At 43.4% G+C, this 15413-nt stretch overlaps 1 protein-coding gene across 1 annotated transcript in view; it reads left to right on the top strand.

Annotated features, from left to right (window-relative positions):
- dennd4c (DENN/MADD domain containing 4C) overlaps positions 1–15413 on the top strand; it is a 70124-nt gene that overhangs the window by 43135 nt on the left and 11576 nt on the right. Inside the window, exons 10-23 of the mRNA XM_083788347.1 lie at positions 1184–1359; positions 2679–2782; positions 3082–3297; positions 6054–6199; positions 6399–6440; positions 7116–7234; positions 8225–8357; positions 8551–8757; positions 9594–9722; positions 10071–10218; positions 11641–11793; positions 12070–12189; positions 13137–13271; positions 13927–15071. Coding sequence (XP_083644473.1) covers positions 1184–1359; positions 2679–2782; positions 3082–3297; positions 6054–6199; positions 6399–6440; positions 7116–7234; positions 8225–8357; positions 8551–8757; positions 9594–9722; positions 10071–10218; positions 11641–11793; positions 12070–12189; positions 13137–13271; positions 13927–15071 — 2973 coding nt within the window. The remainder of the gene's footprint in view (positions 1–1183; positions 1360–2678; positions 2783–3081; positions 3298–6053; positions 6200–6398; positions 6441–7115; positions 7235–8224; positions 8358–8550; positions 8758–9593; positions 9723–10070; positions 10219–11640; positions 11794–12069; positions 12190–13136; positions 13272–13926; positions 15072–15413) is intronic.

A 15413-nucleotide genomic window follows, 5' to 3' on the forward strand; every position in this document is an offset into this window, starting at 1 on the left:
ACAGTGTGTGTGCTGCTGTGCTATCCCGACCTGCTTAGCCGGACCGGCTGTACGGTACGCCGCTGTTTATACACAGAAACGCAGTTTGGGCTGCATTCTGATTGGTCAGAGGTGTTGCAGTTCGCCTGCGAATGTCTGTAAAATTCGACACCAGAGCGAACAAATAAAGAGCGAAAACTGTCGCATTTTCGCACATTCGCCACTGATGTGGAAGCTTGCATTGACTTCAATTGGTTTTTAAAAAATGAGAATTTTTCACTAATAAATCGCGTCGCTAATTCGCCAGTGTGTAATGACCTTAAGTGTTACTTTTAGTAGCAAATTCTGATTTAAGCTCAGTCTTTGAACAATCCATTGAACTTTAGGCCTGCCTAGGCTACTTAAACTATCTAGTTTTAGCCAACTGAAAATTAACACATAAAATAAACTAAATCAATAAAATAAACTAAAACATAATTGCTCAGACTCTTCAACACAGATGGCAAAAACAAACATTCTTTGTTCTGTACTTATGCATACAATGTATAGTACAAAACACTGAAGTCCTTAAACCTGAAACCTAACGCTAACCCTAAACCCTAAGGTAAGTGGGGAACATAGAACCTGGGGAACATAGGGATGACCCCTCACTCATCACCTCCGCCACCCACACATCATCAATAAACATTAATAAATTTGATCAGTGTTTTGCTATCCTTTTGATTTTCATGATGCCCCCCCAAAGTCCATGAGCCAGAGCTCCAAAATTGGAATGAACATACAACAATAATGTATGTATTGTAGGGGGTGTAACGATACACTTTAACAGCGATACGGTACGTATCACGATACATGGTTGACGATACGATACATGGACCATATTGGTTCATTATGACGATACGATAAGATTCAATGATTTGAAATCGATACAGTAACTATTTAAAATTCACTGACATTATTTTAAACTAAGTAATTAAACCCCTTTTTATTTTTTCTTCAAAAATTTACTAAATACCACACACAAAAATGTAGTATTGATACAATCGATCAATGGCATAGCAAAACGATAACTATATGTTGCTGTTTTCATCTCGATATACCTCGATTTTCGAAATTAAAATCAATATTTTCGGTGCAGTTACTATATCGTTCCACCCCTAATGTATTGTATCTCAATTGTGTGTGTGTTTATTCTTGTACGCAGATGCTCTTCCCTTTCCAGTGGCAGTGTCCCTACATCCCCCTGTGCCCCCTCTCCCTGGCGGGGGTCCTCAATGCCCCTCTGCCTTTCATAGTGGGTGTGGACTCTCGCTACTTTGACCTGTATGACCCCCCCCCTGACGTCGTGTGTGTGGACCTAGACACCAACACTATCTACCTGTAAGACTCACTGGATGTTTACACATAACTATTTGTTGTCTCCACCAGGCCGAAGGCATGTGGGGAGAGTATGTTTTGCACTCCGTCCGTCCGTTTGTGTGTCCGTCCGTCCGTCCGTCCGTCCGTCCGTCCGTCCGTCCGTCCGTGTGTCCGTGAACAGCTAATCTCGGCCACCGTTAACCCGGTCGATGCCATATTTTGCACACACACTCTCTGGATGCCAACCATTAACCTCTGCCCCAAACTTTCCAGAACGGCCTGTTATAGCGCCACCAGGAGGCCGCTTTGTGCAAAACAAGTTTTTGCACAGTACACCTACAGATTTTGTCCAAACATCACGCAAATTGGTACACAGTCTCTCTAGAGCCATTCAACGAAACGGGTCTTTCAGATTTATCAGACTCCATCCTGATTGGTTAAGATTGGCTTCCAAAGTTCACAGGAGTGCTCAGTTTCAAACAAAATGCTGCAAATCATGAACACATCGCATGATTTCCGTGAAATTGTGCACCCACATTCCCACTAGGCCGAGGACGAAATGCCACATGAACAATTTCAACTCAGCCTCAAGGTGGCGCTATAACTGGCCGAAAAGTGTTTTTACCTCTAACTGCACGGATCTGTGGATAACCTGGTGGAGACCTGTGCCCGGAAGGGCACTTTTTCTAGTTTTCATTGCTTTTTTCGTGTTTTTCTCTTTTTTTTTTTTTTTTTAAGTAACAATTTTTGGACTGGTAATTCACCACTGGGTTGCTATAGGATAGCGAGTTTCTTGGGACATTTGTGGTCGTAGTGACTACATCTGTCATTAAAAAATATTATCTAATTGCAATATTACACTTACACAGGGTGTACTTTATCATCATTAATGCACTTCTGCGCTGCCTTTCGGAACTCACCCTGCGGCATCGCAGGCATGCATTAATGATTATAAAGCGTGTAATATTGCAGAATAAAATAGCAGATCTACAAGCTTGTAGGTCTGCTATTTTTGAAAAATCGTGAAAATGTGGCACAAATCTTTGAAGATATATTCTTTCAGAGCGAACTTTGCTTCTGGGGGGTTGTCCCTGGAACAACATATTTTCAGTTGGGGATCTGTGCCCACATACATAATTCTGAGGGTCCTTGACATGAAATAGTTAAGAGAACCACTGACATAGGAAAGGGTTTTTCAGAAAACGGTCAGGATTTAGGAGACGACATTTGTAGACTCGTCCTCACTCAGGTCTAAATGGGTTCAAGTTATTCTCCAGGTTTTAAAGCAGCCGAGTGCCTGTACAGTATGTATGTAATGTATGGTGTTTGATGCGTTACAGGTCGGACGAGAAGAGACTGCACAGCAACTGGAAAAACCTCCCAAAGAAACCCTGCAAGAGCCTGCTCAACTCACTGAGCAACCTGCACCACCAGCTGTCCACCGGTACAAACTGCACCGTATCTCTAATAACTAATAACTGAGCAACCTGCACCACCTAGTTTTAGTGGACTAAATATAAGATGGGCCTTGATGGTGTCATAATGGCTGATTTTACACTTGCTGAAAATAGCCGATCTACAAGATCTTGTAGATTGGCTATTTTCAGCATGCAACCAAGTATAACATGACTTTAGTCTAGCTTTCCGTTTTCTGCGAACATTTTTCGCCACAGTTTCAGTCGACGAATTCAACACTAGTACAGTTGCCGTCGTAAAGTTTGACTCAAGCTTTTGTGCTTCCAGTACGTCGAACGCAGGAGGGCTCAGCGGTGGACATGACCCCCATCGAGGCGGACTTCACCTGGCACAAGAAGATGACTGCCCTGGAGATGGAGATCCAGGAGGCCTTCCTTCGTTTCATGGCCTCCATCTTGAAGGGCTACCGCTTCTACCTCAAACCCATTACCCAGTGGCCTTCTGAGAAGGCCACGTCCGCAGACTCCCTCTACGACCTGCAAGGTAAATGACAGAGGAGGAGGGAGGCCATTTATGAATGGGGAAAACGGTTGGGGGGAATTAGATGTAGGGCTCCATCTTGCGCCACCCTTACGCCTTATCCCTAAACTTGCCTTTTTTTTTACTATTTTGAAAAACTTTTTAAAATAGTTCAACTAGCCAAACCACATTGAGACATTGTGGCTGTCTCAATGTGTAGATCGGCTATTTGAACTATTTTAAAACGTTTTTTAAAATAGTAAAAGAATTGCAAAATTAGTTTAGGGATAAGGGTTAAGATATAGCCCTTAGGGCTCCAGTTTCGTCACCACTAAACCCCTTGGGCTGTATTTTGCGTGTCTTAAGTACCAGGTCTTATTCCCTAACTTGAGTAAACTAAAGACCTGGAGGCGTGATCAATGCTCTTTGGCCACTCTTGGCATTGATCACGCCTCCAGGTCATTAGTTTACTCAAGTTAGGGAATAAGACCTGGTACTTAAGACACGCAAAATACAGCCCCTATCCCTAAACTTCTTTGCCTTTTTTTTTTTTTTTTCTATTTTGAAAAACATTTTTTAATAGTTCAACTAGCCAATCTACATTGACACGTTGTGAGCTTGTAGACTGCCTTTTTTTTGTATTACTATTTTGCTAAACATTTTTGAATAGTTAAAATGGCCAAAGAAGTTTAGGGATAAGGGGTTTAGCGGTGACAAAAATTTAGCTCCATGTCCCCTAAAGAGTTAAGTCCTTTTTTTCGGATAGCAACCTTGTTTTGTATATGGATGTGATTTTATGATCGGTTGTATCGTCCCGTTTCACAGTTAATGCATTATTCACAGATCTGATTCAGATCTGATATACCTAAACTTATTGGAAAAGCCTATTTCAAGAACCATCTCGACAATAGCTGAGCCAAAGTGTTTTCAGCAATCAATCATCTACGTATGACATTGGGCTGTAAAGGGAGTTGGTGTGATCCATTTCCTAGAAGCGACCATTAGCCGTTATTGAACTTGATACTGTCTGGGAGGCCTAATTGGAGACAGACTGGCTCTTTGAAAAATGTCTCGTAGTATTAAAGGAGAATTCCATACTAAAAGGCTTTCTTACCTTTCTTTGTAGTTGTTACGCCCCCATCAAAGAGGTCCAGGTGTTATTTTGTGCAAAAGCTCCTTATTGGCTATTTCCCCTACCATAAGCCCTAAATTAATTGCATTGAATTGAATGGGATGTATGTGGTGTTGTGCTAATTCGCTTATTTCCATCGAAATAAGTAGTAAAGTGTGCCGCTTGGGTTATTATTTACTTTATGAATAGAGGATATATAAAAAATATATAATTTTGAGCGATGGAAATAAGAGAATTAGCACAACACCCCATACATCCCATTCAATTCAATGCAATTAATTTAGGGCTTATGGTAGGGGAAATAACCAATAAGGAGCTTTTGCACAAAATAACACCTGGACCTCTTTGATGGGGACGTAACAACTACAAAGAAAGGTAAGAAAGACTTTTAGTATGGAATTCTCCTTTAACCCATTTTGGGGCGGGAACCCCTGTTGGTTTTTTAAGCATTATGTTATACTTTAGCTATTGAAAAATCTACAAGCTTGTAGGTCTGCTATTTTTGAAAATTCGTGAAAATGTGCCTGAAATCTTTGAATATATATTCTTTCAGAGCGAGTTTTTAACTCAAATCTTTGCTTCTGAGGGGTCTTTGGAACAACATATTTTCAGATGGGGTTCGACGACCAAATACATCTAGTTTTGGGGGTCCTTGACATGAAAATGTTTGAAAACGACTGACACAGAAACATGAGGTTTTTCAGAAAACTGGATTTAGAAAGCATTTTGTAGAATCGTCCTCAGGTCAAAATGGGTTAAGACCACACAATTGCGTTTATTTCTTACTTTATTAGTGTTGTTTTTTATTTTAGTTTTTGGTCATATAGTCTCTTGAATAGTTTTCATTTAGTTTTAGTCACATTTTAGTCATCTGCAAAGTTGTAGTGTTAGTCTAGTTTTAGTCGACTAAATGTCATAAGATCAATAATGACTAATGAATTTTTCACTTGCTGAAAATAGCCGATCTACAAGCCCACAACGTCGCAGCATAGCATGCAACTAATTGTAAAAATGACTTATACTGGATCTCTTGTCCACTAGTCCCTTCGTAACATTACTCTAGTTTTTGACGAAATTGTCAGTATATTTCAGTCTTTTAGTTTTTATTTACTTTCCATTTAGTTTTCGTCAGTGGTAAAAGGTAGCCGACGAACACATTTTGTCTTAGTTTTAGTTGACGAAATAAACACTGGTTTGATTCTGGGTTTGTGATTGGACTAACTGTACCTGCAGCTTCATGAGATTGCCAAGTTATCTTTTTGGAGGTGAACTTAGTACAGTACTCCATACTAGGGCTTTAAGCAACTAGTCGATGATTCAACTAGTCGACGAGTAAATCCACTAGTCGACCTTGTTTGGTATAGTTGACTAGTTGATAAGATTTTTTTTATTTTGTAGGGCTCAAGATCAGGTAGATTATGATTCGGTATAGTCACCAATGTACACAGTTTTAAAATGTACAAATATTTATTTCCCAAAAAAAAAAGGTTTTTGTTTTTACATAATGGGTAGTTAAACAACTAGTCGACTAGTGAACTAGTCAACTAGTAAAAATGGGTAGAATTGAATGCCCTACTCCATACAGTAAGTTCCTGTCCCTTCGCCAGGATACAGTACATTGACACATAGTCCTCTCCTCCTCCCCCAGGGTTTCTAAAGAGTCGCGACCGCGCCCACCAGAAGTTCTACCAAGTTCTCACCAAGACCCAGTTCTTCATCCGCTTCATCGAGGAGTGCACGTTCGTCAGCGATAAGGACACCGGCCTGGCCTTCTTTGACGATTGTATTGAGAAGGTGATTGCAAACCGCACCAGGATCAGATACTGTCCCTTAAGCTTGATCTTTATTTTAATTTCTTTCCTTTTCTAATGAAAGAGCTTTTGTTTGGTGTTATTCTATTGGCAGGGTGAACATTCCTCCACTGGGAGATGAAGGAAGCACCAATTTCCTCTGATTCATTCTTGTTCCTTTTCGCTCTTTCCTCTTCTCACAGCTTTTCCCCTCCGATAAAGCCACTGACAACAAGGGCACCAAGGTATTGTCCCGGTCCATAATCCACTTTCCTACTGTAGCACCTTGGTTTTTTTTTTTACCTTTTGAAGTGTGTGTGTGTGTGTAGGTGTAGCTTCAATACGGTAGTTAGTTGAGTTGCAAAGGGCAGTTCAAAATAGCGCTAAAATGTTGCGCAAATCTTTGAATATATATTCTTTCACAGCCAACGTTTTTAACTCAAATCTTTGCTTCTGGGGGGTCCCTGGAACAACATATTTTCAGATGGGGGTCGGCGGCCAATTACATATATTTTTGGAGGTCCTTGACATGAAAATATTTGAGAACGCAGCGATCAACTAATATGCTTAATCAACTAATGAATTAGGCTTAATCAACTAATGAATTAGGCTTAATCAACTAATGCAGTAGGCTTAATCAACTAATGAAACGGGCTTGAACACATGCACCCCTAGCATCCCTATCGTGGGCATGTCATATTAGGTGAACATTTTGCGCAACGCTGTGAACAATTTGCTTACAATAGCAGCTCTGCAAGCAAAGAGTCTGTAGATCAGCTATTTTCGGGCGAAGAGGTTTGGTGTAGAGGAGGAAAAAAGGAGTTGGAACCTGGACAACAAAGTATATTACAGGGTTTATACGGTTTAGTTAATCAACTGACAGAAGCCTAATCGACACAATGATGTGAACCACTTTGCAGGTGGAAGGCGAGTCCTCTGAGGACACGAGGCTGATGGAGTTGGACGAGTCCCAGAGGAGTGAGCACACGGTGTTCGTCATGCCCCCTGAACCCCCCACGGAGGCCCCGGCCCGATACAGGTCAGTCTCTCTCCTGGGAGTGAATCAACGGTGAATCAAGCTCATTGATTAGAAAAAAGAAAGAATCAATGATTTTATTCAATTATCTTAATTAATAATCAGCCCCTGTATTGGAAAAGAAAACACGTGTTACGAGCTTCTGCATCGGCTATTTTTGCCAGTGACGATGTCATTCGACAAAGTATCAAATAAATCTTCGTGATTCATCGATTTGTTGATGCATTAAAAAAGAAAAACGTTGAAAAAATGTCAAATTAATTCGATTTGATTAATTTTAATTGATTAATAAGTAATTGATACTAAGAAAGTGATTGATAGTTTCAACCCTCCTACAGTGCAGCGGGCTCACCTGTAACCATGATTAGTGTTTATTCACTTGAACCCTAGCTGTCCGTATTCTGGGGATTGTGTCCTTATTCTGGTCAACATTCGGCCCGAAATGCCAGATCTGCAAGTTCACAACAGCTATTTTTGGTTCGATTGCTTGAAATTTTTTATTCGACAGAAATGCAAAACGGCAATAGATTTGGTGTAAAAGGAAAAAAAAAGAAGGGACCCAAGTACAGCCCTCTGGGGGACCCCGTTAACGAAGTGTATTAGGTTTAACCGTCTTGCCGCCAGCATTAAGATCGCGCATTGCCACGTTTTTTTTTATTTTCACCAGAAACGACATTGATTGTGCCGATTCGGAGATACAGGCATTTGAGCGCAGCCCATGCAATGCATGTGGATGTGCGCGCATCTTAAAAATGGCCACGGCCACTGTCCCACTTGGACTGTTATGCTAACGAACCGTAGCGTCAAAACATGGATTAAAGAATATAAACCCCTGGATAACGTAAGCTACGTTCTGGTAGGCTTAGACGATACATTTTTCAGTTTGCTACGGTTGTGGCGGGCTGCATGTTAAGTGGTAATTGTGATTTGTACGCAGCGAGTGTACCACAGCGCAGCGTAAACAGTGGTTTTTGTGTTCCAACTCTCTTCCAGCTATAAGGGCTTCCCCAGGTTGCGGGAGGAGCTGTTCGAGCGGCCCAGGGAGCTGAGACCAGCGCTCAGTACCAGCGCAGCCGGGTCCAGTCTGTCCAGCAGCCCTGCGCTGCTCGCAAAGAGGACCAAGCAGGTACACATGCACGCACAGCGCCAGTACTAAGACAAAAACTGTTCGTCGACTACCTTCTTTCACTGACGAAATATATATATTTTTTCTTCTGTGGACGTTTTGGGCACAAAAAATGTCGCCTCCACATTTATTGCAATTTGTACATTCCAGAAAATGTAGAGTGTTGTAACCTGTAAATTATGTCCCATTCCAGGAGATAAAGCTGGCGTACAAGATGGCCAAACGCTTCTACTCCAACCCGCCACACTGGGCGCGCTGCCTGCACAGCCACTGCTACAGCCTGTGGTTCATCTGTCTGCCGGCCGCCGTGCGACTGTCCAAGTCCAAGAGCCGCGCCATGCAGCAGGCCTACACCATCCTCCTCAAGATGAGGAACACAGAGGTGGAAGTCCTGGACGAGGTACACAGCTGTGTGTGTGTGTGTGTGTGTGTGTGTGTGTGTGTGTGTGTGTGTGTGTGTGTGTTTTAGAGGCGCTAGCTTTTCGTCCCAACACCAGTCACATTTGCCATTGACAACACAAACATTAAATGCCATTGACAATGAAAGGAGAATTTACATCATATGTGGACGAGCAAATCGACTTTTGTAAACACAGTGCAACTGTTTTAATTAATTCAGCTCGGGGCTTATAATATATATACCAAAAACGTTGAGAACCCCTATTCTACACGACAGCAGAGTCTGAATTTCTCAATGGAAGAGTGGGGAAAGTATACATCCAAACACTCCAGATTCGCTAGTTAGTGTATTAGCGCACTCTAACGTACAGAATGTTTTATTAATTAAAATAAGTTCCAGAATAAAGCTTTAAATCGGATCTAGCTCTCAAGCCTTGTCTGTTGATTTCGTCGACTAATACTATGACGAAATATGTTCGTCGACTACCTTTTTTCACTGACGAAAACTAAATGAAAACTAAGCTATGATGACTAAAACTGCGACTAAATATATTGAAAATTTGGTCAACAAATAAAAACTAGACTAAAATGTTAGGAAGGGACAAGACAAGAGATCCAGTATAAGTAAAAGACACAAGTCATTTTACACTTGGTTGCATGCTGAAAATTGTGCTGAATCAACTGTAGATTTAGTTGACTAAAATGTTACGATTATATTTAGTCGACTAAAAGTAGACGGACAAAAACATTACAGGTGGCTAAAATGTGACTAAAACTAAATGAAAACTATTCAATAGACTAATACTAAAATCAAAATGTGCTGTTTTTTGTTGTCAGGTATGTTACAGAGTAGTCATGCAGCTGTGCGGTGTGTGGGGGCTTCCTGTCATGGCCGTGCGTGTCCTGGTGGAGATGAAGAAAGCCGGCGTGCTCCCCAATGCCATAACCTATGGATACTACAACAAGGTAGCATATTAGAAATATTTAACATTGCACTACTATTGTACGAAGCCATGTTGCTAATGGGCCAATGGAATAGCAGTTGGCCACGACAAACTTCAGACTCCCGCTAGGCGTGAGGCTCAGCACAGTCAGCAGGGAGCGTGCTGACCACAATCACTCTGGCACATGATTGTTTTATGTTTATATGACTGAGCATACTCACATTTCATACGATTTCTTCCAATAGAAATATCCTAAAAAAACGGGATATTTGTCATTGTCATTAATGTCATTAAAATGAGCTGGTAGCATGTATGAAAAGTAATTTCACTCCACTCTTTTCTCCTCTACGATTTGCTTTCCCATATCAAGGCGGTTCTGGAGAGTCCATGGCCCAGCCGTAACCGCAGTGGCCTCTTCATGTGGACCAAGCTTCGCCTCGTGCTCCGTGGGGTGGCCCAGTTCAAGCAGGCCCTGCACCACACGTCTCACAGCAAAAGACCCACCATTATCACTACAGGTCTGTCATGGTTTAGGTCCACCGTTATCACTACAGGTCTGTCATGGTTTAGGTCCACCGTTATCACTACAGGTCTGTCATGGTTTAGGTCCACCGTTATCACTACAGGTCTGTCATGGTTTAGGTCCACCGTTATCACTACAGGTCTGTCATGGTTTAGGTCCACCATTATCACTACAGGTCTGTCATGGTTTAGGTCCACCGTTATCACTACAGATCTGTCATGGTTTAGGTCCACCATTATCACTACAGGTCTGTCATGGTTTAGGTCCACCATTATCACTACAGATCTGTCATGGTTTAGGTCCACCATTATCACTACAGGTCTGTCATGGTTTAGGTCCACCGTTATCACTACAGGTCTGTCATGGTTTAGGTCCACCATTATCACTACAGGTCTGTCATGGTTTAGGTCCACCATTATCACTACAGGTCTGTCATGGTTTAGGTCCACCATTATCACTACAGGTCTGTCATGGTTTAGGTCCACCGTTATCACTACAGGTCTGTCATGGTTTAGGTCCACCGTTATCACTACAGGTCTGTCATGGTTTAGGTCCACCATTATCACTACAGGTCTGTCATGGTTTAGGTCCACCGTTATCACTACAGGTCTGTCATGGTTTAGGTCCACCATTATCACTACAGGTCTGTCATGGTTTAGGTCCCGACTGGGATGTTTGAAAGGGGAAACGTTAGTCTCTCGGGCAATATATCGTTTTGTAGTCGTGAGTGATCTCTTTGTCTTCTTCTCAGAAAGTAGCAAGCTAGGCTGCCAACCCATGCAGAATTTAGGCTTTGACCTTTGATAGTTTAGCTTTTTGTTTTTGTCTCTAAAGGGTTGTGTAAGTGATTTTAGTTAATTAAATGATAATGATATAGCACATTTACAAGTTACAAGATATCGGGAAATAAAACGGCAAAAACACAAAATATTATATATAATGAAGGGAAAAAAATGAATAAGATAAAAGAAGTGTTAAAAAGCTCTATATTGTGATAGTACTCATTGCTACGGTGTTTGTTCAGTAACTTTTTTTTTTAGAAAATGCATTTTCTGAAACCATAAACTACAAATTTGGAACTGAAACACTATACAAAATTAAGCTCATAAATGGCTACTCTCTCCTATTAACCCATTTAGGCCTGACGTCAAAATAAAATAAAAGTCTTCTGAAAGAATATATATTCAAAGATTTGCGCCACATTTTCACGATCGGTGCCGCGCTATGAGCTTGTAGATCTGCTATTTTTCAATGGCTAAAGCATAATGCACATAATGCTTAAAACACCAAAAGGGGTTGCCCCTTCAGAATGGGTCTCGCTCCTACATTTCTGTCTAGTTTCCATTACCCTTATTTTCTTTCTCTTCTTGTTTGGATGCTTTCATCTTTGTCTGTCTGTCTGTCCGTCTCTGTGCAGCTGCATCAACAGGTGAGTCAGTGGTTGGCGATGGCGACCGCCTGAGTCATGGCAGTGCCGACAGCGCCGGGGAGGTCAACGGGGAGCACACGCTGTTCGCCCGCGGCCTGGTTATTGCCGACTCCACGACCACCAACAACCACCGCAGCACAGGTACACATACGCTACTTTGTTACCTCAACAGGTCGAGCTGTTAAAAAACACAACTGTGACATTTGAGGTTCAAAAGTCACAACTGTCCCATTGTCTCCCCAGCATGTGGCCCCCAAGCTTGACATTTACATGCCGTTTATGTAATGTTGTATTATGAAGCAAAAAGTGTGAGCTAAAGCAAAGGAATAAAAACAAATGGCTGTAATGATGAGTGAATTTCGGTCTAGTGTGTGAATACAACACGTGTGTGTGTGTGTGTGTGTGTGCGCGCCACAGGGGGGCAGTCTGACCAAGGCTACGGCTCCAAAGATGAGTTGCATCAGGACCTGCCAGAGTCTTCACACACTGCTGGGTCTGTCCTCTCCACAGTTCACAATGCCAAGACGCAGCACAATGGTGAGCCTGGTGCTGTGTCATGAATTCACCTCCATTACAATCAAAACACGGACGCGTCCGTGTTTTCTTTGGCTTATTCTGTCGACTAATCCAATGACTTCCCTTTTTCACTGATGGAAACTAAATGAAAGCTAAGCTATGATGACTAAAACTATATATACTGTATTGACAATTTCGTCAACAAATAAAAACTAGGCTAAAATGTTAGGAAGGCACTAGTGGACAAGAGATCCAGTATAAGTAAAGGACACTCAAGTCATTTTACACTTGGTTGTGTGCGTAAAATTTGACTAAAATGTTCTGATATTTAGTTGACCAAAACTAGACGGAACACACAAACATTCCAGGTGGAAAATCAACGCTGACTAGCACTGTATTCACATGAGTTCATTGACCCCCACTGTCGATTCCGACCGGAGGTCCTGTGTTTTGTTGTGCCGATGTTCCTCCCTCTCTGCCTGTCAGTGTTGTTTTTGGCAGCAAATTTAGATTTTAGTTTTAGTCAGTCTCTTGAATAGTTTACATTTAGTTTTAGTCACATTTTAGTCACCTGGAATGTGTTGGTGTCTAGTTTTAGTCCACTAAATATCATAAGATTTTAGTTGACTAAATCTACAGTTGATTTAGTCGACTAAAATGTATTTTGGCGGGCCTTGATGTCGTCGTAATGACTGATTTTGCTGAAATTAGCAGATAAAATGACTTATACTTTTGTCCACTAGTCCCTTCCTAACATTTTAGCCTAGATTTTATTTGTTGACGAAATTGTCAATATATTTAGTCTTAGTTTTAGTCATCATGGCTCAGCTTAGTCTTCATTTAGTTTCCATTTAGTCTTCGTCAGTGGAAAAAGGTGGTCGACGAACATTTTTCGTCTTAGTTTTAGTCGACGAAATCAACAGCTTACACTCATTCATCTTATGTTTTGTTGGCCTCTCGTAATGCAGGAGATGGCGTGGCTGGCTCTGTGGGTGGTGCCGGGGCGGTAACGGAGCCCCCCGGCCCAGCTGTGGACGGCCTCTCAAAGGTCCCCAGCATTGTGAAGCTGTCGGGTGGGAGCTTCGACGCTGGCAGGGAAACTGGTGAGGGGTGTGTGGGGGAAAAAAAAATAATAATCTTGAGTTTTCCCTCAAATCTGTTAAAGATGGAGTGCCATAATTTTTTTATTTTTCAGTTTGTCATGTGTCTATGAGGTGACAGACACCCTGGAGTTGTTTTTATGTGCAATGGTGTATTAACTTTGTATTTAGGGTTTCTTCCTGGAGGCTGAACCCTTGACAGTCAAACGTGCCAATGAAAAAAAAACAGCATTATCAGCCCCTCACCTAACCCCTCCCCCTTTATCATACAACTACAGCTGTGGGTGCAGCTTAAGTTCAGGTGGATCACCACCCACCAGGCAAACCAGGCATACTTAATGAAATACGACATTTTAACAAATACTGTACACCTTTTTTGAAAAACTTCTTCCTCCTAATATAACAATAAGACCTGATGATCATGTTTTAGGGTGGGAAAAAAATCATGGCACTCCATCTTTAACATAATAGAGATGTAACTGACTGGTGTCAAATGGCATCAAACATTTGCTCTTGGTTTGGTAAAAAACACCCAGTTGATGGCTTTTATTCTGATATATATATATATTTAAAAAATTGCAGTTTATAAACAAAGTATATACTGTATGTGTAAAGTGACCTGATGGCCCCACTGACTGTATTGTCCACCTGTGTCCAGGTATGGGGAAGCTTTTCAAGCAGCGTGGAAAGAGCGAAGACGTGTCCCTCCTGGAGGAGAGCACGGTGCTGGAGCCGGACGACGCAGCCCCCCAGACGCAGCGGCAGAAAGGCTTCGCCGAGCGCAGCTGCAGCTTCAGCGCCGAGAGCCGCGCGGGCATGCTGTCGGAGAAGGGCACCGTGGACAACATGGCCAGCCGCATGGGCGCCGACGCTCGCATCCTGGCGGCCGCCCTGTGTGTCGGCGGCGCCGCGACGTCGAGCCCGCCCCCGGCCCAGCAGAACAGCACGGTGTCCAAAGCACTTTTCAAAGACCTGGCGGAGGAGCCCGAGGACGACCACGGGGGGCTGATACTGGGCAAGCTGTCGGAGGAGGAGGGACCTGTAATGGACGCGGCGCCCACACCGGACGACGAGAAGGGGCGTGACGCAGAGGAGATGGTGTGTGAGCCGAGGGCCAAAGGGGAGGAGGAGGAAACTACTGTAACGCGAGTGAAGGAGGAGGAGGAGGAGGAGTCTGGGGTCCGCGGGCCGACCCTGGCCCTGACCCTGGAGGACGTGGAAGTAGGCGCCGACCCGCTCTCCCTCCTGGTGTCGGAGAGCGACGAGTCGGCCTCGGTGACGAGCCAGGAGCCGCCGCGCTCCTCCCTCCCCGCCGTGGTGTCGCGCAACCTGGCCGAGGAGATCGAGATGTACATGAGCCTGCGCAGCCCGCTGGGCGCCAAGTCCTCCAGCATGGAGCTCCACCAGGGCCAGGGAGACGCTACCGACGCTCCGCCCACCACGCTGGAGAGGAGGTCCAGCCTGCCCGTGCCTCCCGTCAAGACTCCGTCTGGCTCGCCAGGCATCACCCCCAAGCGCAGCCCCAACGCGGTCACTCGGTCCATGACCTTCGCCGCCAAGAGCAGAAACTCGTCGACGGCCGTCGCGGCGAGTCCCCGGTCCGCCACGCTCACGGCTCTGGTCAAGTCGTCCCAGGGGGGCTCGCTGGGCTCGGTCATCAACAGCATCTCGGGCATGAAGATGGACACCCTGCTCTCGGGTCCTAAAATGGACGTCTTTAAGTCGGGCATGAAGCAGGCGGCGAATGTTGCGAGTAAAATGTGGGGGGCAGTGGCGTCGGCTTACTCCTACTCGGACGACGAGGTACGTTGTTCCATAAAGCGGATTTGCTCGAGACTGTCTCTTAGCGAGGTCTGTAACATTTCGAAGATACAGCCATGCAGTGTTTATTACGGCCACTAATACTATGACGGAAAATGTTCAGCAACTACCTTTTTTCACTGACGAAAAGTAGAAAATAGCCGATCTACAAGCTCACAACGCATCGCAGTGTAAAATCTGTCATTTCGACGGCAATGACGGCATCAACTCCAAATACAAAATACATTTTAGTCTACTAACTGTAGATTTAGTCGACTAAAATCGTATGCTATTTAGTCGCTAAAACAATTTAGGTGACTAAAATGTGACTAAAACTAAATGAAA

The sequence above is a fragment of the Protomyctophum parallelum genome (assembly GCF_964188405.1).
Source record: "Protomyctophum parallelum genome assembly, chromosome: 18".
NCBI classification, from domain to species: Eukaryota; Metazoa; Chordata; class Actinopteri; order Myctophiformes; family Myctophidae; genus Protomyctophum; species Protomyctophum parallelum.